At 41.9% G+C, this 24,835-nt stretch overlaps 2 protein-coding genes across 8 annotated transcripts in view; one reads left to right on the forward strand and one right to left on the reverse strand.

The window, feature by feature from the left end:
* LOC129172580 (acyl-coenzyme A thioesterase 5-like) lies at positions 1 to 13,718 on the reverse strand. 7 transcript variants are annotated; one of them, XM_054762483.1, is made up of 4 exons: positions 13,177 to 13,718; positions 3,557 to 4,064; positions 2,283 to 2,485; positions 1 to 2,167 (listed from the first exon to the last, which is right to left on the reverse strand). In XM_054762483.1, exons 2-4 carry the CDS (start codon positions 4,011 to 4,013, stop codon positions 1,577 to 1,579), a joined length of 1,251 nt encoding a protein of 416 aa, XP_054618458.1. In that variant the 5' UTR covers positions 4,014 to 4,064; positions 13,177 to 13,718; the 3' UTR covers positions 1 to 1,576. The 7 variants fall into 7 exon arrangements, with proteins under 7 accessions (XP_054618458.1, XP_054618460.1, XP_054618457.1 ...); XM_054762485.1 differs by lacking the exon at positions 13,177 to 13,718 and adding an exon at positions 5,137 to 5,146; XM_054762482.1 differs by lacking the exon at positions 13,177 to 13,718 and adding an exon at positions 5,083 to 5,132.
* The window catches only part of susd6 (sushi domain containing 6), a 25,487-nt gene continuing 6,621 nt past the window's right edge, over positions 5,970 to 24,835 (forward strand). The window contains exons 1-2 of the mRNA XM_054762486.1: positions 5,970 to 6,213; positions 13,607 to 13,774. Coding sequence (XP_054618461.1) covers positions 13,648 to 13,774 — 127 coding nt within the window. The 5' untranslated portion in view covers positions 5,970 to 6,213; positions 13,607 to 13,647. The remainder of the gene's footprint in view (positions 6,214 to 13,606; positions 13,775 to 24,835) is intronic.

The following is a 24,835-nucleotide window of genomic DNA, read 5'->3' on the forward strand; positions in this document are numbered from 1 at the left end:
ACACAGAAACACATAAATGGCCCCTTCCTCGAGGAGGAGGAGAGTCAGTCAGAGTGTAGTTTTGTTGTTCTTTATTATTAACAATATTCTTATGTGGAAATCTTTGCCCTAAAAGCTGTTTTGCATGGAAATTCATTGTAGCCTGCTTTGTTTTTTTATGTTTATACGTGTTCAAGTCATGGTTTACACACACACAGAATTTGTACAAAGGGTTATTCAAAATAGTGACGTCACTGTCAAAGCAGAGTGATATGGCGCCACCCTGTGGAATATTTACAATGTATGCAGATGAGCCTTAATTTAACCCACACGTCAAATAGGTTTATAATCAATATTTCAAACTCCCAGTGATTATTTCCAAGACAAAAACGAGTTAAGGCCAGGCTGGCTTCTGGAAACTTAATAAATATAAAAATGAGCCAGTTTTTTGAACGGCTCTTTGAAAGGAACAGGTCACCAAAATCTGGCTCCTCTCAGAGAGCCATAAATCCCATCTCTATACACTGCTAGCCTGCTGCTAGCATTCAGCTAACAGTCAACTATAGCCAGCTGACATCACACACGTTACATCCCAGGACCTGCTTCTTAAAGGCGCACACAAGTCACAGATACCGCATTACATTTCATATCACATCTTTTGAATGCCCTATGTTTGTATTTTCGTTCATTTGGCTATTTTTATACTTGGAAATGCTTAACTTAGGCCTTGAATATGTACAATTTGCTCATGTATGTTTTTTTTTTTTTTTTTTTTAGCAATAATGGACCAAATTCAAACACAAAACAGCAATCATTTATTAATTAATTATTAATTATTATTATTATTTTTAAACAGCCAAAGAAAAGGCAAAATACACTTTTGGAGTCATTTCTTTAAATCACGACAAAGTTCCGTGAGATTTGCTGAAGTTTGCGACGCAAATCAAACTTTTTTTGTGCAACTTTTGAGGCATATTTTCCTCCAGATTGTACAACCTTAAGGCGGTAATGTCGAAGTCCTGCTGTATTTTTAATTAGCTGCCTAAAATATCATCAATTTGTCTATGAAGGACCAAAATAAATGAGGTATTTGTACAAGTAAACGTGCTATTCAAATGAATGCTAGCATTCAAGTTGAGCTGGCAAGGGTAATTAACCTTGTTTAAGCACAACAATATTCATAATAGACGCATATACTGTAAAGTGTGGAGGTGAGCACACACTTCAACTCACTATATTCCAGCCAACTATTGATTTTATGACTTCAAATACACACAAATAAAGGCGGAGTCTCCACAGAAGGAAGTGTATCATATGAGTTGGCTTGCCACCACGTCTCAAGATGCTGTGATCTGATTGGCTAACTCTGAGTACAGAACAGCTGTTTGACTGGTGAGTGATAAATAAGAGCCGACACTACAGCGTATTAAAGAGTTATTCAATGTCAAAAACACAAACTATTTCTGAAATAAGTGTGGTTATGAAGACGATCATTGCTTTACATTAATTTAATCTGGTTTTGGTTAATCATAGTGGGTTATGCTGAGGGGTGTTCCTCATGTTTTGAGATTTCTAAATGGGTCTGTCTGGAACACACTTATGAAGTGCTGGTGTTGTTCAAGTGTCTCTTAAAGAACTCTTGGACTCGCTCCCACAGGTCCAGCTGAGCCTCCGAGTGGGCTTTTGGCTCCCCACCAAACACCACAGCACGTCCGACTGCCGCATGGAAGGAAGACGGGCAAAATGGCGTGTGAGGAACCTCCAAAAAGTGCCCGGCTTTAGGATAAGACACCACCTGAAATGATTCCTTGCCGTGACTCCTCAAAATCTCAGCGGCCTGCCTGGCGAAAAAAGCGCTGTTCCAGTTGCGGTCGTCTTCCGAAACGGCAAACAGGAAGTGGCAGTTGGCACGCTCTATAGGAATCAAAGACGCTCTGTTTTTCATCAGACTTGCATCTGGCGTGACATTACGAATATCAACAATCCAAGATCTTGTCAGGCGAATTTTCCAGATGGCAGGTCGCAGTGCCGGCATCACAATATCCTTGTAGTGTAATGGAATCACAGTATTTCCATTGCAGCCATTAATACAGACAGTCGCTGTGATGCCCGAGAAAAAGGATGCCATCGACAAAGCCAGAGCGCCACTATGAGACATTGATATGACGCCTATGCCGGGACCTTGAACCTGCAAAGAGATAGAATTGGATCAACGAGCCAAAGTTCTATACTAAATACCCAGTAGATGGAGACATTTATGACACATTTAAATCTTCCACTTCCTTCGTTATGAATTAACTAACCTCTGGATGATTCTGTAAATAGACTGCAGCCTCTTCAAAATATTCCAAATCCAAGTTCTTGGGTTTTTTGGGTAAATCCTGATACCCATAATAGGCCAGCGCCAGCACAACAAAACCTTTGTTTGCCAAGAGGCTGGCTCTCTGCTCATTGAGGCCTCCACCTAAGGTATATAAATCCACAATTCCAGGGAATGGACCCTTTCCTGAAAAATGTACAGAAATAAAATCAAAGGAGGTGCAATGTCATATATCCTTAAATTTAATTTCCCTGAGGGGCCACGCCCAAGGGACCAATAAAGTTGTATCTAATCTAGCTTAAAAATAGCTGCCTCTCTTCTAATGGATGCCATGACTCAATTAACCACATAAATAAACACCTCAGCTGTAATAGATCCTCTACCCATTACCTTGATGAAAGTAAGCGCTACAGTTTTCGCATGGGGACCAGATACCGTGATCTAGTTAGCATTTCCACGGCAGAGAACTCTGTAAATAGTGAGACACTGTAGCAGGTGTCAAGGGTGTACCTCAATGAATTCAATACCAAGAAAAGGCAAACTGGCTCTGGACTGGTTTATTAATGGGGAACCAATAATTAAAAGGACATGTGGATAGTAACTGCAAATGTGATGTGTCTAGGCCTGTCGCAAAAACAAATTTTGCTGGTCGATAATTGTGCTACAAATTATCGTTGATAATCGATTATATCGACAACCTTTTTTTTTAGACCATTTTTTCATTATTTGTCATGGGGGTTTACTTCACATTTGAACCACTAAATGGTACTCAAGTATAGTGTACGGTGTAGCTGTGTGAGGCGTTAGCTTAACACATAAGTTAGCTGTATGTATGTATGTTTTTGCAATGTACGTACTCACACTGTTTGTGAGCGTGCGCCATTTTGCACTGTTTTGTTTCTATTTGCAGACCAAACGCCTCAGTAAGCGTTGACTGTCGGGACGAAGGCTCCCCTGCCCGAGGCACTTACATAGGTATTTTTTTTTTCCCCCGGTTGAGAAAACTGTCCGTGTCGGTCGTCGGTGTTCATGCGACCGAAATGTGCCCACATTGTGTCTGGTTTCTGTGGCATTCGCCTCAGAAACCAACGCTTCTGCGCCTTCTTCATGTTAGCGTATGCGAATAGCGGGGATCTACTGTACTTCCCATTGTAACACATAACCAACAAACACAAAATAAACACCTGATAGAGTCTGTACTTCAGCAAATAACCGCCTCCTGCCACGATTTGAGGAAGTACGGTAAAAAAGACCCACCTGGAGGGATGAACAGGACTCCTCGCACTCTTCCCTCTTGCACAGGAATTCTCTTCATGCCCTCCATCATGTATCCTCTCTCATTGGTTTCACAGGCAAGGAGTTCTCCAGTGTCGCCGTTGTGTGCCGCTATCTCAACTAGGGTCGGGCTCAGCACATTCTTCTTCACAACTTTGCTGTGTGGAGTCTCTGGCGCCATGGACCACAGCAAACCCATGGGCTCCACTCCGGTGTAGCTCCCTCCCAGAGAAGGGGCGCTGCTCACGTCTACCAGGCCCGTTTCATCAGCTTTGTAGAGGGCAGACGCTTTGAAAACTACCCCTTTGTCATCAACCAGCCTGGACCTTAATTCTACTGGTTTGTGGGGAGCGAGACCCTCCACTCTCATTTGAACAAGTCTGTCTGCCAGACAGCGAACACTGGGGAGGATTTTTAGGTGGATCTGAGAGGAAGCCATTTCAGTTCTCGTGACTCACCAATGTTGCTTTCGGCGATATCGCCACAGCATCTGTCAAGGCAATCAACATGTCTCATGTTAATAATACAGTATAGCTTTCCTCATGTCAAGTTAGCAGAAAATACTCAAGAGCTGTGGTGAATGACATATTTACACTATGTTATGTACACTCAAAATGATTTTTTACATCATCACATTAAACGGGAGAAAAAATGAAATCTTAAATCTGGATGAATGCATGCTTATGAATGGGGGCCTACACCTTTGAACATATAGATGGGCATGTATCTGCACGTAGGCAGAAAACATGTCAGATCTTCTTGTATGAGTCAGTAAGGATTATGAGGACTTTCCCTTTTGTCTGTATGGGATGCAATGCACATATATGTCTGATTTTATTAACAATTTTACCATAAGAGCTGCTTGCATCAAAATGACAATGAACAGCATTAATAAGAACATGTTATGAGTGTATATGCTAATAAATAGTTAAAACGTCTATCTAATTCTCATGAAGGCTGCATAATAACGCCTCCTTTCTTGCAAAGGGGAATTTTAGTCATGCCCAAGTGTATACAAAGACCCACGAATGTCTAACTGGGTGAAAGGTAACACAGTTCACGATCGTCTACAAAAAGTAACTAAATAGCTCAGACAAGTCTCAACCACCTTACAATTCACCTTCACGTTGCACAGAAAGTCTAGTTGTCATTCATGCTTGTTGATTTTGGTTAACAAGAGAACATTCCAAGTTATTGTTTTTAAGGTTGCCTTTCTACGTGTTGAAAATGACTTTAGACACGCTTTGTAAGTCTCCTAAACACACTCACTTCCGTTAAAAAAAAAAAGATTTACAAACGTACCTGGGGAAATACATAAAACGATAAGATTGTAAAGCGAAAGCTTTGAGCAGAACGCTACCGGAAGGAACCATTTCACCCTATAGAGAAGGGGTGGTGTCTTATTCGGTACTATTTATTTGCTTTTGTCAGCAACGGACAACTTTATCTGCTTATCGTTTATCACATTATCACAAAACAAAGGGGGTGAAACTAGGAAGTATACTTACATTTCAAGTGAGAGAAAAAATATAGTGCTAATGCTAATTGGCATTGGAACATACCCGGAAGAATGAAGCCGCCCGATTGGCAATGGTCATTGCAGAATGCAGACTCGACAACTTAGTAACAACTTTTATTTAACATAATATAAAATGTATTAATATTTGTTAATTTATTAATAATATTATCTTCCGAAAAAAATGTTGATACGTGACAATTGTATATACATGTACACTGTACATATATGTTCTCCAAGCAGCCACTAGATAGCAGCATGTGACACCGAAACAAATGTAAACAAACGAGGAGTCCCATTAATCTTGTATCGTGAACGATACTAAAGATTTCGGTATCGATTCGAGTCCAAGTCAATAAAAGGCCATTTTGCCGATACCAATACAGCTCCTGATACTTTTGCTTGAAAATATTTTTCCTAACAATTATTTGTGAACAATTGAATAATATGTGAACACAGCAAGCTAAGAGAATGGAACAATTTCGCCAAATAATCAAACAATTCCCCTATTCCCTTTTATGACGTCCAGTATTGTAAACTACGGGTTCATGCTCTAATCAGCAAATGAGCTGCAAAATTTTCCCAAACCTTCAACTAGTATCGTAGTCCTGAAATTAAATATCCTTCACAATATTGTAATTTATTGATGGGACTTTTTTTTTTTTTACAATGGTACGATTCAGCCTTTTTAAGTCTAAAACTAGACTGGAAATATGTACGACTATAAATATACGTCACTCATTTGTGTGTTTTAATCGCTCATATTCTTATTCGTCTCTTTCACCAACCAAAATAGAATGCTCTTACTTTGAAGGTTCCATCTGCGGCTGGGTTGACAGATTAGGACCCGCCCTTTTCACGAAGTAGCCATGGAAACCGCGCGAGAGCGAGGCAGCTGGTCGAGTTCTCACACAGTGAGTGTTTCCGCTCACCTCCAATAAAGAAGCGGCGAGGACGAGGAACAACGGAGCCTCAGCTTGGGGGGGGAAAACAGACAACGGAGACGACAGAGACGGAACCTTTTTGTCTATTATTTCGACATCTTCTCCGTCGCGTGGGTCCTAGCTAATGCTTCGAATGTGAGAAGGGAGAGTGGGGACTCGCTGCTGGTAACCTTTTGTCGGTAAGTCGCTCTTATTTGGCCAGCTGAAAAAGGCCACCCTTTCCCCCCTTCCACTCTGTCGTTATTTGCTTCGTCACAACTGGGAATTATATGCAGTATTTGCGATTAAAAATATAGCAAAATTAACATGAACACTTAGAGAGTGTTGTTTCCCCATTTATAAACTTGACAAACTGCTGTTATTCACCTCAGCCACAAGCAGACACAAGCAGTATTTATAATTATTTTGAACACTGCTGGCTGCAAATGTTACGGTGTTTTATTCATATTTCTAATTTACATATGAAGTACATTTATTAATATTACGATAAACCGATAACTATTACTAGCGTATTACCCTAAAGAACGTCAAAATCAAGGCCTGCACGTCACATAATTTCATGTGGCCACCAAAACGTGGAAATAGTGGCCGTTAAAAGGACCCTTCACACTTCTTCCTAAATGTATTTGTTCTTTAACAAGAGAAAACGTATACTGCATGCCATCGTAGTTCTTCCGAACTCATTGTCATGGTACAAAAAGATGTTTTGTCATCAAATGAGCAATACAATAGTTGTATTTCTGCTTGGTACCTTGACTTTGGCCCACGTTGAAAACAAGTTCGACCCAATACTTCGGTAGCAGTACATTAGTAATGTATTGTTGTGTCAACAATGACAATGTACTCTAAATACTGTATAGCGAACTCTTCGGGAACAGTCTGTTAAAATAGCTGGATGATGTATAAATGTATTTAAGCCTTTGTTTGTTTTCCAACATTGAGAAGTATGTGCTTCTCTCTGTGCGTGTGTGGGTTCTTTGTTTAAATACCTCACAGTACATGTTCACGTGTACTGGCGTGTGACTGTGCTCTACTGACTGCATTGCTGTGGAGGCGCTAGAGATGACTCCTGAGACGACTGATGTGCTGTTGACTTTGGAGTGGTTGTCTCTGCTCATATATTCCCCGGCACTGCCCTATCCCACCCTTGCTTTTGTTCCAATAAATCCTCCAGTCGTTTCCTGTTTGCCGGGTGGGACGCAAAAACGTCACACTTACCGTACTCAAGGATGGAAATGATTACTGTAGGGGGTAAATACTAGTCATGATTTGATGTTGAGACAGCCCCTAAATCGGCAACAACTGGATTCAAGCCATTGATTATGCTGAGTTGGCTATTTCTTCAGATTTTCCTGACATGCCGTGAGAAGTCAATAGAACTAATCTGTTCAAACTGCCACCATTATAAAGTCCTACTGAACCGTACGTGCAAGGTTGTTTTTTTTAGTCTCTGCATTAAAGACTAACAACAAGTTTATAATTCTCAATGTCTCACGCATGGTGCTTTTGAACACACTTAATTATCACACTAGTGTAAAAACTAACAATAAAACACTAAACCTAACCTTGTGACAACACGGGACAACAGAGTTTTAGTGCTTTGAGTTTGAGTCCAATAAATACTCTTACCTTCTCGCATTCATCCCAATAGTAAAAAAAAAAAAAGAAAAACACTTGCACAGAGTTGACATTGGCTGAGTGGTCTCTTTCTCAATTGTACGAGTACCTTTTGAGTTTAGAGTAAGGGTGTCTTAACTTTTTCTCCTAAGGGCCACATACAGTCGTACCTCGCTTATCGCGGTAACAGTGTTCCCTCGTTTATTGTGGGTAATAGGTTCCCAAAATAGCCTGCAATAAGTGAAATCCACGAAGTACCAAACTTTATTTGTTCACACTTATTCTATATGTTTTAAGGCTGTAAAAGCCCTCTCACTACACTTTATACACTTTTCTCAGACAGGCATTAACATTTTCTCACATTTCTCTCTTGTTTAAACACTCTCGAAGTTCATATTTTGTTTGGATTTTAATGATCCATCTACTAGGTAGGACACAAGAAATGATTAAGTGACTCACGCGTATTCACTCCTCTGACCGTGCCTCTTGGTCCTGGCACATGTTTGTAAAACGTATTGCTGCTGTCATTGTATTTTCCTCCTCCTCGTTCTGCTCCTTGAACCGAAGATTCATTTATTCCGTAGGGGTTACATTCTTCTTCCTCTTCTATTGTTTATTGGCGGTTAGCAAGCAGCTCACACAGTTAGCTAGTTTGCTAGCCACCATTGACCACAACAGGAAACGCCTCGAAGGAGTTTGGCTGTAGACCATTGTCAATCAATCAGGACGCAGAACACCCTAATCCAATAAGAGCTGTTGTGGCTCTATATTTACCCGGCTATTGTCTGCTGTGGGTTCCTAATGTGCTCGTACAGGCATAAATACACACTGAGACGAGGTGGAGCTGCACATGTCTTCAACTCTCACATGAGGACGCAGATACAGATTCAGATACAGAAGATGAGGACTTTGATGGATTTGTGAGAGAAGATTTGTTATTGTCTGATTGGTTTATCGCTGCCAGCGTACGTAGTGTACGTATTACGTCCCCGTGTCAGTGGAAAATGGTCCGACAGTCAATCAAGCGGAGCGCTTACCAAAGTCGCACAACAAAATTCTTACAGATTTTGGAACTCAGTGCACATGTAAGGCGCACCGGATTATAAGGCGCATCGTCGATTTTTGATTTTTTAAGTGCGCCTTTTATAGTGCGGAAAATACGGTAATCTCACCTCATTCAAGCGTTTTTGTAAATTATCGGTTATCAGAACTATTTTCGGATTTATTGATATGATGTCAGAGTTTCTCGTATCGGCCCGATAATTATCAGCAGAGTGATACGTTTTTGACGGTATGATAACCTTGGGCAAAAATATCACGCTTTCACGCTGTTATAATTACAGCTCTAAAATGTGTTATTTTGAAATATCTTTATTGAAAAGAAAAAATAATTAAGTCAAAGCATATAATAGAACACAATGAAAGTGGAACATATGTATTTAGAATAAATAACAAAAAATAACTACATTCTTTCTGAATGAATGAATAAAATGCATTTCTCGATGCAATGTGCAGGTCACACTTTTCCACAAAGCAATGTAGGGAGCTGTGACGCTGGGCTCCCTCCACAGGCCCCGGTAGCCTGTACCAGCTGCAGTAGCACTGGGGCCTATTGGATGGAAATATCTTCTCGGCTGTTTCTTTGGCACAATGAGTGCTTTCTGTCCGTGGACACATGCCTGTGCCGCTACTTTCTTTGGATCCCTTTGCATTCACGGAGCCGCAGGCAGCTGAAAAGCCGCAGTAACGGCCTGCTGGTTGTCAGGCTGGGGTTTGAAGTGGACAGTTGTTTAGGTTTCCTACCATAAATAGACGTATTAAGACTGTTATGCAGTAGTTATCTGCAAGGCTATTTAAACAGATTAATCATTAAATATATCGATTAATAGGAGTATATAAAGGGAATAGCTAGTCATCACTTATCAAAGGGACAGCGTTTTAAGATTGAGCATGTCTGCTTCACAGTCAGGAGCTCCTTGAATGACTAGTTTTATTTCCACGATGTTCTATTGAAAAATGGCCATACAGTCCAAACGTAGATGGTGACAAAAATCTTGTATCAGATTATGTTCAGCCTCTAATGTGTGGTTGGTATATAATTTTCATTGTGATGTCGGTGATGAAGGCAATAAGATTTAACGCAGTAGCAACACATGACTACAGTGTTACAGTAATGCAGGTTGTCCCATTTGGACAAAACATATACAAGCTAAAGCTCATCTTTATGTCTCTGTTCACTCTGCATTCATATTCCTATGCAGGAAGAAAATCGTGTTGTTATCAGGCGCTAGATGAGATGTAGAGAGCACATTATAATGCAGCTCAAGCACTTTAATCTAACGCTCAAATCCCACATCCTAAATGACAGCATAGGGCTGCAAATTTCTCTCCACACCCAGAATACTTTAGTTATGGATGCCACCCTGTGTGAACCTGCATGACAGCACTATTTAAATGCAGTGGCAAGACAGTCTATTTTTTCATGTATAGACTATTTTGTCAGTGTGCTGTCAGCAGACATATTGTGGGTTCAAAGAGAATGTGTTGCATTTCTATTGTCAAGGGATATGCTCCATCAATATAGCTCCTGTACGGCTGACTGAAACAATGCTGGTCAATTACATTTGCACATCGAAACAAACAAGGTGGCAATACTGTAAAGATGATGCTTTCGCCAGGCCTTCCATAATGTTCCCATATGATTGTTGCACCACCAGAACCATCAAAATGCAAAAGGTATGAATGTATTAGCATTTGTATTCATCCTGCCAGTGTAGTTTTTGACCCCCTGCTCAAAGTGCAATACAGTGTTCCCTTGTTTATGACGGGGGATAGGTTCCCATAATAGCCCGCAATAAGTGAAATCTGTGAAGTAGACAACTAGATTTTTGTCCATTGAATAGATTGAATAGATTTTTTTCATTTGAATTTTAACGTTCAACTAGCAGGATTAGACACAAGAAATTAAGCGGCTCACGCATATTTCACTTCTCTGATCATGGCTTGTCCTGGCACTGTTAAGATGTAGCGTTTTTGTATTCTTATTAAAACATATTCCTCCTCCTCGTCCTGCATGAACCGAAGATTCATTTGCAGTCTTCCAGGTGCCCTACAGCTGCGTAACTTCTGCCATCATTCAGCATGTAACAGGAAATAGGCAGTCCTGCACGAAGGAGATTGATTGACAATGGTCTACAGCCAATTCGGACTCTTGTGGCTCTTTACATACTGAGACAAACGGGACACGTCTTCAACTCTCACATGAGTATACAACACCCTCTACTGGCAGCAGTAGTAAATACAGACACATGCAAGAGAGTACCGATAGATTACTCTAATACACCGCAAGGACGCAGGTCACGATGTGCGTTCATATGCTGTTAAACAAAACGTGCACAATTGCACTTAAAAAAATTCTGAGAAAGGTGAACCGCGATGTAGTGAGGGAACACTGTACTATCATACTTTGTTGCATAGTTCCATTCCCCTGTAAGCAATTAACCTAATTGTGCTTGAGTTTCCACTTTGCAAACATACCAGCCGGTCAATACTCTGACCTCTGCAAGTGCTCAGCCAGGAGCTCATTAGAAACGCCATCTCAGCAGAATCTTTTGAGCCAAATATCTTTTTTTTTTTTTTTACTCCGTCTGACTTTAGTTTGTCCTTTATTTTTATTTTTTTCAAAGACTTTTCGCCGCAAGTATATCTGTAATCCCCACTGAGATTTGGAATCTCCCTCATAGGTGAATAAGAAATACGTTAACATATACCGTCAGTCCCCCTTGCATGTGTTTATGCCCTTTGGCTCAATGTGACCTGCCAAATCTGGTCTGAGTCATTCTCTCCCACGGACCTGCACGGCATGCAGGTATGCTTCGCCATAAAACCATCTGGGACATTATGAAGACCGAGGGCGGTTGGGTGCAGTTCCTGCTGTTTGCGTATTGGAAATTTCACGCTCCCTTCAAACTCCCTTCAGCTTCCTTGAATCAAATATGCTGAGATCGATTCAGGAGAGTGCTCATCGCAGTTGGACGCATTTCTACACTCACCACCCTGAGATTGGCATTGCAAGCATTTTTATTTGTAAGCAAGGTGTACATTGACACTTGATACATGTGCAATAATATCACCATCAAAGTGGCTCAGGGTCATCTGTCAGCAGCCACGCAGCAGATCTGCCATCATGTCCTCTGCCCCCGTATTGTAACCTTGCCATTACAGTTGCCATTAGCTCTGCAGGCGTGTGTGTATGTGCGGGTGTGTGTGTCTTCCAGTTTCTCTCTCTGGAGGGTACGGTGTCTGACAGCCCCCACGCAAATCGCACATAGTGCTTCCAATCTCTCAGTAGCAACACAGCTAAGCCACCAGTAGGCACCACTGCAATAAAGATACTTTGAGCCCAACAAATGATTTTGCCATGTTGGTTAAGTTGGTACTGAGGAGAGAGATTTGTCAAGAGTGTATTTGTGTGCCTATGTCAATCTTTGTAAATCCTGCTTTCACAGGTGTCTTACAGCAGCTTTTCCGCTCGGTGCAGTTCTCAGCATGTTCAGGGAAACAGGATTTCCCCATTTACATTTTAGAGTAACCAGTCAAAACACTGCTAAAAATGGTAGCACGAGGCTACAAAAAGGTCATGTTCCCATGTGGTGTCAATATTTTGTACTCTTGGGTATGGAATTCACCGGAGGTGCACAAGTTGATATTGGAATCCACTTCCACTCCTCCATGATGACATCACAGAGGCGATAGATGTTGGGCACTTTTGAGGTTTGGAGACATGCTTGGTCCATCACCTTCACATTCAGCTTCCTCAGCAAGGCACATGTCATCTTGGAGGTGTGTTTGGGATTGTTATCAAGTTGAAAAACTGCCCTGTGCACCAGTTTCCCAAGTGCTGGCAGCACTCATGCAGCCCCAGATCATGACGCTCCCACCACCATGCTTGACTGTAGGCAAGACATAATTATCTTGGTACTCACTCGTGTCCAGCGTTTAGACAATTATGGCTGTATGTTGACTCCTTTTTCAGTGGGTAGTAAATCTTTATTGAAAAACATGCTGTACACTGACTACTCTAAAGTATATTCAAGTTTGATTTGTATGCATTGTCTCATGACAAACTATACCGTAATGATAAAATGGTTGCTGAAATGTCAGGATTAGGGGTGAGATGAGACGATACCCGACATTGGGTCGACGAGAACAAGACTAGACGAGATTCTAACATTACTTTTAAGAAAGGTACAATGAAAAAATACATAAATATATATTATCTTATTTATTACCATCCCAGGCCTAGTATGAGACTTTTTTTTTTCTTCGGAAAAAAAAAAATCTTGTCAGGTTTTAATCTCGCAAGATGTTGTGACACCCCTAGTCAGGAGTCCACTCACTTCTGTGGGATACTGTATTTGGTTTTCACAACCCCATTGATTAACAAACATATTGCACTCATGACACCATGCCATGTCATCATTTAACACTGCACAGTGCCAGATTTAGTATCCATACCTACTTACCTTCCACAAGTCTCCCCCTGTAATGCTACTTGCTCATTAGCAGCATGGATGTGTGTTCCTGTTGCATCATCTCCATTAGAGCATTAACGGCCGGTTTATTTAGATCTTGGTTGAAAGCCAAGAGCACAGACAGAAGGTCGACTAGAGTTTTTTTGTTTGCTGTTTCCGCCATTGGTCACTTTCGTAATTGAATCGAAATTGCCCGTGTCTCCGAACCGAGAGCGATGGGCACTCAAATAGTCTCTCATCAGGTAACTGGTGATGTGCAGAGAAAGCCGTTTTCAATGTCACTATGGCTTCCAACCATTAATAGCATCCCCCCATTCTCTCTTGTCTCTGTGTTGTTGTTGGTTATGTAATGTGATGCTGAATGTGGATAGTAATCCATGTTCTCCCTCCTCCTTCCCATCTCTCACTTTTGCTGGAGCAGGTTAAGCCGTAGAGGACTCTCGCTGGTTGTTGGAGGAAAACATGTGCAATGGAATGGTAGCGTTTCAGACGAGAGCCCCTTCCTCCTCCTCTTCTTCCTTAGCCCACAGGCTGGCCTTCCCTGCACTTCTCCTCCTCCTCACTGTGCTCCCCCATGGCCGCGCATCAGGTAAGACGCAAACACTCTCTAACTCCCCACCCGTTCTCTTACACAGTGCACATGCAGTAAATTGCTATCTTCGCCTGGTTCTATTGACTCAGTTGTGGTTGGGTTCCGCGTTGTCTCGCAGGTCAGTCAGATTAAATTGGCTTCCTTTACCCTTGGGTCGGTCAGGTTGCAGTCCTTCCCACGCCACGGGTCTGTTCATCGCCTTAATGATTCACAACAGTACCCTCCAATATTGAGTGGAGCAGCGAGATAATGTTGTCTGCTGCGGTCATGTTGCTGTCATAAGGTTTTAATCAGTTATGACAGTTCATGTCCTCCGAGAGCTTTTAGCAGAGCGAGCAGGCATTTGTTATTACCCTGCACCAGCCTCTAGGTCAAGTTTTTTTTTTCTTCTTCTTCTTTCAGTGGGAAGAAAACAGTTTATTCATCATCATCAAATGTTGTCTACTGAGGTCTGATTTGTTTTACGCTTCGAAGTTAATATAATCTGCTTTTATCAAGCACTACAGGTTCATATCGCACAAAAAATACAATGTTGACGTACTTGGAACCATTTGCTTGTGCCAGCTTCCTTTCCACTTCAGCTCTCTGATGTCCCTCCTACACACACAAGCACACGCCATCTGCACACACACACAAAGCCTGCTCGTGAAATGTGCCAGATGTCCTTGCTGCTAGGTTCATGGCGACCATGTATGTGTGAATTTAAATGTGTTTCAAGCTGTAGGGTGTGCTGGAAGTGCTAATAGGTTCTTTTTTTTTTTCTTCCCCGAAATACCTTGAATACATAAGTGTGCAAACAACACAATGGAAAGAGTTAGGGAGGGGCACCCAAGTCTCTCGTCTCTCTTATGTAACACATGATTCATGTTGAGCCCACAGGGGCAGCTCTGGCGCTCACGTTCAGGGTCCAATACACTGCTAAGCTAGTCCAGCTAAATGTATCCTTAAATCCCCAGGCCACGTGCTGTGTGAGTGCGCTCAGATCCGTGCAGTACACATGACAGCCGCCCTTTAAATGACTTGGATTTTTCCAATGGTAATTGTCATTTTAATCTAAAATATTATTAGATTTGTCGCCTAAGTCTTGCTATTTAAAGTGGCGCGAGGCAATTGATTTCTCACACTTTTGCACTCCACACATATTTTTACGCCGCTGCTGTGTCTACTCCTAAAAGTTGCATTTCTCTAATGCATATAAACAATTATCAAATAAATGGCAAAATACTTTATACCATATGGAACAGAATAAAGCAGGCTATGGTTGAGTATGTGCTCGCCTGGTGAATGTCAGATGGCCTTTGGCCAGTCTGTGTCCTCCCCTTGGGACACCCCAGCTTGAAAGACTCATCCAAACACATCACTTGGTTAAAAAGGACAAAGATGACAACACGCCAGGTTATCATCTAAGGCAATTTATGACTCTGACATACCACATTTACGGCATAATAACAATAATACCACGATGATACACAACGATGTGAGGGCTCACCGCTTAGAAGGAAAACATGGTATTGAGAGGTGTGGTATAGTTTAATACCCCAGTAACAATGTCAGATGAGAGTGAACAGTGCAGTCTGGATGATGTTCTTAATGATGGCCTCCATCTCACTATACATAATTCACACAGGTAATCCCTTGACAGATTTCAGGGATGGAGATAGCTCTGGACATTTTCATGAATATGAAATTTCGTCACTCCTGAAAGGCTTATTCCACTCCCATACAAACACATGTGCGGTTTGCACAGAAATGGAAATTAAACTGTTCTATCATGCATTTGCATGAAAGAGCCCCACACATGCAGGTTGTCATTTGTGAGTTTGTGTTTCACTCTTTCAGATAATTTTATCTTCATCGGACAACAAGTTTGGTATGTGAAGATACCCTTTTTATGAGGGAATTGTGTCCGCGAGAACGAGACGAGGCGATATTTTAACGTTACTTTTAATAAAAGTACAATGAGAACATACAAAAAATATGACAATATATTTCTATTACATTGCACTTTGGGTCTATGCTATCGACCCCGTCGCCACACACCGAGACAAAAAAGACTCTGTGACTGACAAAAGGGCTCACTGCGTTCATGCCATTGTTCTATGAAACAACAAACCAATGAACAGAGTGAATCCTCTTCCTGCCTGTTTGGGGGCGAGACGAGGAAAATGGACACTCGTGCACATGGCAAGATATTAAGGCCGGCATAATGTATCAAGTTAATTATCATTTATTGTGATTAATTAATTCATTTATTATCGTCCAAGGCCTAGTGACCACCGGACATTTTTTTCCTGAACAAGAACTCTTGCCATGTTTGATTGTCACGAGATCTTGTAACACGAGATCTTTTACTTTTATGGTTTGCAAAATGGGATGAATTTGTAGAGCTGACATCCAGCAGTTAACCGTTGTGGTTTGTTACACAGGAAGCGGGGTTAGACAGTGAGTCAGAGCTGCAGAAATAAAGACGCAACTGGGTGAATCAATGGGTCTATCCAAGTGATCAAATGCCTTGTTTTCTGCTATAACAGCGTTATCTGTCAGGAGGCAAAGACACATTTGTAAGGGTCCGGTTAAGTATATAAACATAAAACATTCTCTGAAATGGCGCTGCAGATGTGTTGGGGAATGTTGGTGACGACCAGAAGTCTCCTGTTGCGGGCTGTGCATCTCTAATGTTTATACAGTATATGTTCATTTGTGAGAACAGGAAATGGTTTTGCCTGGGACTGTGCAAAAAGTGGCGTCATAGGGTGGGAAAGATGCTGGATCATGGCCTTTCCAATATGCTCTGTAATTTGTTTTTGAGAAATGCACTGGAGACGCTATTGCCCATGGCCTCTCACACTGGTGTGCAAGTGTCCTCTCAAAGAGTGTTTCCTTCAATCTTGACTTGTTCATGGAAAGACTTGACAACTCCCTCCTCTTTTTAATAACACGGTAGTCTGCAGAGGCTCGCATCTCATCATTCCTTCACCCACAGAGGAAAATATCTCAATGAGCTATGCCCTACTTCCTTGAGAAAAGCAACACATTCTATTGTGTGGCCAGACAAAAAAGTTTGTATACAATGCGCAAGTCTTCGAGTCCTTTCTGAAGGCAGTTTTTACAAATGGTGAAGTCTAGGGACGATGGTTCCTTGGCAATTAATTGTGGAGGATTATTCCCTGAAGTCCTGTTAGCTTGGCGGTTTGCAGGCATGCAGGAGTAAGGCAATATGTTGACTACCGGCCAGCTTTCTGAAATGTGAGAACAAAGAGGGCTTTCAGGGGGGTGTTGGAAGCCACAGGCCAAACCACTGCAAGCTGTAGCTCCACTCGATCACCAGCATGCAATTACCACTACAGCGAACACAGCCCTACCCTTTATTTCCCCCCCAAGTCTCTCGTCTTTTTCATTTCTACCTTTTTAAGGCAATTACCCAGGTGGGACCAGAGGCCATTAAGGGCAGTCTGGTTCAATTCTTCAGCCTCTCTCTTTCACTGTGCATTTATCACTTCAGCAGTCATTCTCTGTTCGCATCCCATGTCATTTAACAGCTCTCCCAGCCAACGGAGTCCTTAAGGGAACCTTTTAAACACCTCTGCAGACAACAAAATGCTCCATGGAAACAGATATTGCTCCTGAACAGGTGTCATATGCATCATTTCATTCACTTTGAACACACAGCTCTATTACTGGTTGCAGATCCCACATGGGCGTTATGGCTGGTTACCTGCTGCTGTAAGATGCCATTTTTGGAACATAATCTTTATCATGTTTGAATTTGGTGTGCCTGTCAGGCATCTTGTGCAGCATGTGTTTTTGGTGGGTGCTTTAGTGGCTCCCTATATTAAGAAGGGAAGGAGAAGGCTATGCAGTGTTAGTCTGCAAATTGTTTTCTGGTGAATTGTGTGTGGTTGAAGCACCAGGCAGTCATAATAATTTCCAAAGGGCGTCATCTAAGGGATCAGCCTGCTGAGTAGAAGACTTCTCTGACTAATGAGCTGCTAAATATATCCCCCAGCCTCTCTCTTGTCTTCTGTTGCGCTTGCCTCTGGTCTTTTTTCTTAGACTTGTCATTATGTTTCTGTTGTTTGTCATTATGGCTTTCTCTTTTGTGTGGTCTTGTTTTTTCCTCTTTTTTTTAAGATAAAATCGGTTTGAGACTCATTTCATCCTCCATTTAGCATGTGCTTTACAGGCTCACTGTAACCTTAGCAGTATGGTGTTAGATGCCACTGTATGTCAACATTAGCAACCTGTTCAAACAAGTTATCGGCCTACGTAAGACACCAGACACTGACACTGAATATTTTGCACATCCACACTCTGCAAGGCCTTGAGCAATCCTAATGCGACATGCAAAAAGCTACTTCTGCTGCTTTTAGGCGCTCCCATCCTTGCTCAAATGAGCTTAATATTTTGTATGAGTGGACATTAAATGACCCACAAAACTAATCTGTGGTAGGTAGGTATGCACAGTGTATTTCAAACTACTACAGAACTGCATTGTGTCCATTTTAAAAGATTCAATTCCCTCCATGGCACAATGTTCTTTACATTAGCGATCGATTAATCCTTCCATATAGCTTTTAGGTTTAGTCAGGCATCAGCTTTGTTGGAAGCTTTTAACATAAAAAGTTGCCTACTCATTTAAAGTGAAGCCCTCCATAGTGCATCAGGGCACACACTAAAGTCAGATGACTGCACGTGAAATGAACCACTTGTCCGACAGGTTGATTATGAGCTGAGGGGAAGGGCTGGTCCGTACATGCACTATCTTGCTGCATTTCTGTTGATTGCTGTCATGTGAGGAGGTGGTATGCAGCTGGTTCCCTGGAACTGGCTGCTTTGACTATTCCGGTCTGGCCTTCTTGTATGTTTTCTGTGTATGCTGAAAATAAGAAGCTGGAACAAACCACATTAATCCTCTAATCATGTTCCATTTATGCCATGTATTTCACTGATATGTTCTGGCTACACTCCTTGAATTTTTACATCTGCCATGTGCTTTATGCGAGTGTCTAATTTAGATACTGTATGCCCTAATCAACATTTAGTATTTCCCGTCGACGTCTTGTTAATTTCCTGTCTCTATTACATCCTGTTTGCTTTTTGTGCTGTCAACTCTCACGCCTCATAGTTGAACCAGCATGTGAGATGGGAGTGTTGGTTTGGTGCCGATGTTAAAACCTTATTTGTTATTACAACATCTGTAAAAAGTTATTCTTGACAACCATGTATGTTACATTTCAGTTTTTGAAATTGATTTGTTAAAACAAAGCGGTGTTTCCCACAGGACCGCAATCTATCTGTGTGTGCCAGAGTGGACGTTTTCAAAAACTCAGACTCAGTGTTTGTGTGTGAACGGGTAAATCAGAGATGTGTCATAAGAAATTTATTTAACAACAGAACATGAAGTTATTGACATACGGGTGTTGGTTTAATTTTGTGCAGCGGTAGTTGTAACACACGTGGGCAATTAAAAATGTGTTTGCTGATTTTAAAGATAATGTGCAGGTCATGGTACATATCTCACTATTGATGAACAGACGTTATGGCAGACATTAATCTGCCATACGTAGACGTACACTCCAACAATACTGCTAGCTTTGTTTACACCACATGATGCACCGCTTATGTGCAGGCTACAGGATCTTGAAGTGACACAAGAGACGGGCGCCTCATTAACAATACAGTAGCAGTTTATCGAGCTAAGTAGTTAGCCTCCAATTTATTTATTTATTTTTATTCGAAATTTAAGAATAGGTTTGAAACTGAGTGGGAAAGAAGGACAAAGTAAGAAGCCAAAAACGTACCAGTGCCACATGGAATGGGAGGAGAACTTTTTTTCACTGTTGTGTCAGACTCTTCATCCATGGCCGACTTAATGCAGGTAGTGTCTCATCAGTGTAACATTACTGATGCCTAGTAGTGACCAGAATACTACATATGACTTGTCTTTCAATAGTTTTTGACTAATATAGGCTATAGTCAACCATGAAACCATCATTTATTATTAATATATTTTTGAAAACCCGCGATAGAGCGATACTCAAACCGAAAGGTAATTAGGGGCAGCTGTATATGCAGGACAAATGGTCGAAAATCATCAAAGTGGGGATGTAAAGTGTTCATCATTTGGTTTAAGGGACAAACAGCTGAAAGGAAATATACGCTGCATGTTGGAAGTAGGAAACAATTGTTGCAGAGCTGCCGTCTCGCATGCTGCATAGCACTTTCCTCAGCAGTGTATTCTTCGTGTGTTGGAGGGGTTATAAAGACTTGATGTTGCCATTTGTTCACGTGCTTGTCAAGCAGTTGTTCTTTGGAAGGGCGACAATCAGTCAGCACAGCAAACCATCATTGCCCTTACAAAGATGATAAGGGGTGCAGTCTTTTTTTCTTTTTTTAAAGAGCTCACCCTCTTTGGAACGTCATACAGTATTTATGTGGTGTTTATTATAGTGGAAATGTAAGAGAAATAAACAGCTCTACATTATGACTCATCCATTTAATAACTTTGTGGATGTGCTGTGCTATTGAATTTAATAAAAGTCTAATATTCACCACATTAGACTATTCTTTTTGTATATTTCTTGTAAACAATCTTCAGTTGTCAGTATCCAACCAGTCTCGGTTGACTTGGTTGGACAAGGTGCTAGACTGGGGAGGCAGGGTCCAGTTTATCTTGCTGTATTTCACCTTCAACGCTCTGCTAGCTGGCAGATTCTGCCTTCTGAAATGTGATCAGCTTGCAGTTGTCACAGTTGCGCTGACAGTTTGGGAGGGGCTTGTGTGTTGTGCAGCACCACATGCACATGTACAAAGGAGGAGGGTGTCCCCACACTCTTTTGTTTTCCCCCTGTAAGCTGAGAAGAAGGAATGTCTGCCTCCCAGCTGTCCTCTGTGGTGAGCATGATAGAAGAGCAAAGGGGGACTCACTGCTCGCCTTCACTAACATCATCCCATCTGTTCCACCAGGTCAGAGAGAGAGTGTGTGTGTGTGCTGATTTGGAGAGTGGGGTCACACAATAGTGCCCCCCTCCCTTTGCCCTCAACGGCTTGGCCTCACATGCATATCTGACCCTTCAAATGCAAAACTGTCTGTTGTTCTTTAGGGAGGAACGCTGTGCCCCGTCCCTCTGTGGGCAGGAACAATAGGATGTAATAGCATCACACGTGGCTCGCTTAAATGCATTGTAACACCACAGGGCGGATGGGTGGGGGAGTGGGGGATGTTTCTGTCTGTTTAGAGACTTCCTTCTCCCTGGGTGGATGTATTGTGTGCGTGCTTGCATCACCTGCAGGGAGAGATTGCCTTCTCTGGAAAAGCACAGCTGTTGAACTGAAGTTTCTGGTAAATGTTATTAAACATTTTTGGCTGTCTTGATATAACAAAGAGAGGTGTAACTCACTGCCTCTGGTTACGTATGTGCCATGGGACACCCTTCAACCTCCGCTCACAGTGTTATAAACCTTGTATAAAAATGTGCCGGTTCCTCCCTTATTATCATAATGCCCCTCCTCCCTTTGTCCTCCGCTGTAACCTAGTGGATGGATCAACTGTATTTCTTACAGAAAGATGATTTCAGGTTTTTCTCCATTGAGCGACTGGAAAACAAAACAGCATTTTAGAAGGATTTTCCACATTTTCCCTCCCATGCACTTGTTTCCTTTTTTGTCTCTCACGCAATCCAGCTGTTGTAAATTGATGAATATGTGTCCTATTGTGATATGGGTAAACATGACGTAGCTGGTGTAATGCTTGGCTGAACATTGACCGTCCACTATTTCACACACACTTTGTTTGTGTGTATCCTCACTATTTCAAATTTCAACACAATCGTTGGAAAAAAATGACCTTCCAATGATCCGTCATTAGTTGTCCATGTGAGCACAGAATATTCTAATCTTCGCTAATGACCAAAGATGCCTGTTATTTGTTTTCCTAAATTGCGTGGGAACCTTATTCTCCCTCATCTCACAATGCTGCACTGTACAGCGCTCTAATTCCAACAGCATGGCTAGAAATCCAAAGGATTAGTAGGATAAATTCACAAACTTGGGGGGGAATAACCTCTTTCAAAACATGATGAAAATTTCATTGAAAACAACTGCATTGCTGGAGAGAGGCCAACAAACACACAAAAAAACATATTTACAAGGCCAAAGAGAGCATCATCATCCCCTTGGTTTTAATCTTAATCCAGCCCACCAACCACCACCGCCACCCCCTTGCACACAAATTCCCCTGATTGTCAACACTCCACGCACAACACACACACATTTATGGCCTATTGTTCAATAAAGCGACCAAACAGCTGGCTGCAGAAGTCATCAGTATCTGATCTGCTTAAGAGCAGTTGCGGCTTGTAATAGAGGATAATTACAATTTTAATTTGCCTTGGGGGAAGACCGTTTTAAAACCTCCTCCCCCAACCAACCGTGTTCCCCCCCCCCAGCTCTGAGGAGGCTAGTGCCATCGGTAACAGATGGGGAAAGGGAGATATTCACAGTCAGGCAGGCACTTCAGAATAAGTCGGGAGGATTTTAACACCCCCCTCCTGTATGTCCCCTCCGGTGCCTTAAGGCGCAGGATGTTCGGCTTAGGAATCATCCTCATGAGTCCTCCGGTCTTTGTCCCCCCCATAATGTGTTTATCCAAACCGTTTGACCATTAAACTCACTGGCCAGCTGACCCAGGAGATTTTCTTCTCAACTTCACTTTTATGAGAAAGATGCATACGGAAGTGCTGTTCAAAAGCACACGCATCCATTCATCCATTTCTATACCACTACTAAGGACTGGTTACCAGTCGATGTGAGCGGCACATTGTTTGGAATATGGTCCTTCACAACAATGGCCAATCGCACACATTCCCTGGGCATTTTTATAATTCATAAAATGAATATGCATTTATCAAGAAAACACTCTCTTGTTCATTCCGATGACATCAGACAAGTGCGAGAACATTTTGTTTAAATGTGACTCATTCCCTTCCTTGTTGGAACAAACCAGGGTGGAGTGAGAGACGCTTTGGTGTTGCTTAGTGTTCTTCCCTTTTGTGTTTAAAGCCACTCTTCACACAAAGAAGAGGGAGCGATTGAACCACTACCGATATTCACAAGTGGGTATTTACCTTGCACAGCTAGGGAACAAAAAGGCAGTGGAAAAGGTACAAATCAGTACATTGAGGTACAGTAATTCTGGTGTACGTTGGCATATGTAGCAACCACACTGTGGTTTAGAGCTAACCCAAAATGTGGTATGTATTGTTGCTAGCTGCCCATGAATCTCCCCATTGTTGCCCACCGCCTCTCTCTCAGAAAGGAAAGTATTGGCTGATGTGCTTCAACATGTCTGTAGCTTCTCCACAGGGCGGCTGTGCTTCACTCTTCAATAATACCTTACTCCACCCCGTTGTCTCTGTGTATAGCTGATGAGTACATACTACGGCTGTCAATCGCAGAAAATATTTAATCACATTATGCCCATAGTTAATGCATAAATAATCAAAATTAATCGCAGATAGAGGATTTTATCAATAATAAGTAGGGTTGTAAATCTACGCATTAACTTTGACAGCCCTAGTACATAGACATTTTCTGTTGTTGTCTTGGGGCTTTTCCCCATAGAGAGTCAATCACATAATTTCTTTGGTTTAGTTTTTACCCCAAATGCTCTTGCTGATGCAAGCAACCCTTCCACTTGTCCAGGTTTAGGACCGGCCCTGGACACACCCAATAGCTGGGTGTTGGACACCTGGCCGCGTATCAAACCCGCGCTGTCTGCACAAAAGGCAGTAGCATGTATCATTACCATTTCCCATGATTTGTATTAGGGTGTCAAATGTTTTGGTAGTGAAACTAATTTAATTGAGACCGTTGTGTAACCTCTCTCCTTCCATTGTAAAAAGGTAAAGCAACTGGTTTACATACTTTTGCTTTCTTTTCCTTTTTGTTCTAAGCTATAACCCATCAACAACTCTAAAAACAGAAAATTAGACATTTCCTTGCCTGGGATAAACTGGTCCCACTGGTAATCCATGCTGCTGTGTGTGATGATTACCATGTAACTGTGCACCATGGCAACCAACTAATAATGCTGCTATGATGATTGATGTATATCGTCCAGTTATGCAACAACAGTGACTGAAGGGCCAGCAAATGATGGTACAGTAAGGCAGGAGTTAGAGGTAGAAAAAGCATAATACCACAGTAGGCAGAAACAAAGTGTCTGCAGATCCAAACACGCCAAATGAGTTAAGAGTCCCCGATGATTTTAAAATGCCAGCGGGACGCTTTTTGTAGGTCACATCTATACATTTTTTGTACATCTTTCCACGCATTAAACACACGGACGACAGGCCACACATATGCCTGCAATTGCGGTCTTCAATGTAGCGTTACAATTCACTGGAAGTGTATTCATTTTTATGAATTCATGTGATGTGGTCTCTTGGGCTAAATTGCCCTGCACGATAATGACATTTGCTCCCCAGAGTCTCTGTCTAAAAGCACAAGCCTTTCCTGGCATGAGAATGGAAGCTTGGCTGACTGGGCTTCTTAAGGACCACTAGTTTCAAAATGAATCCACATTTTTCCTGGCTTCAGGGTTTGCTTTGACTGCACCCACTAACCTCTGTGAAATGATCTGTGTGCATGGCTTTCCGCCCTGAGGGAGGTAGCATTGTCATCTGTTAATGCAGGGTGTTCCTTCTTGGCTTAACAAAAACATACTTTTCAATGCAGTATATTTAAAAACTTGACAACAGCTAAAGAGAACATATTTTTTATCACAAATTTATATCACTCATTTCTCAGCATTTTCCCCTTTAGAGTTAAACATGACCATGTTTTTGTTTTTCAGTAAGCAGCAGCATTTACATTTAGCAAAGGCAGCCATGTAATTACTTTGGAGTTTTGTTTGGAAGAAACTGCCCCCCGAGGGTTTTTTGGTACCCACTGCTGACTCACAACATGGGGTCATCAATTCATCACCTTTCCTGATCCCATTAGCACCTTCTCCTCTTTACTGAGCATTGAAAACAACAATTACACAGGTCATACTAG

Source organism: Dunckerocampus dactyliophorus, chromosome 19, assembly GCF_027744805.1.
Source record: "Dunckerocampus dactyliophorus isolate RoL2022-P2 chromosome 19, RoL_Ddac_1.1, whole genome shotgun sequence".
In the NCBI taxonomy this organism is placed as follows: Eukaryota; Metazoa; Chordata; class Actinopteri; order Syngnathiformes; family Syngnathidae; genus Dunckerocampus; species Dunckerocampus dactyliophorus.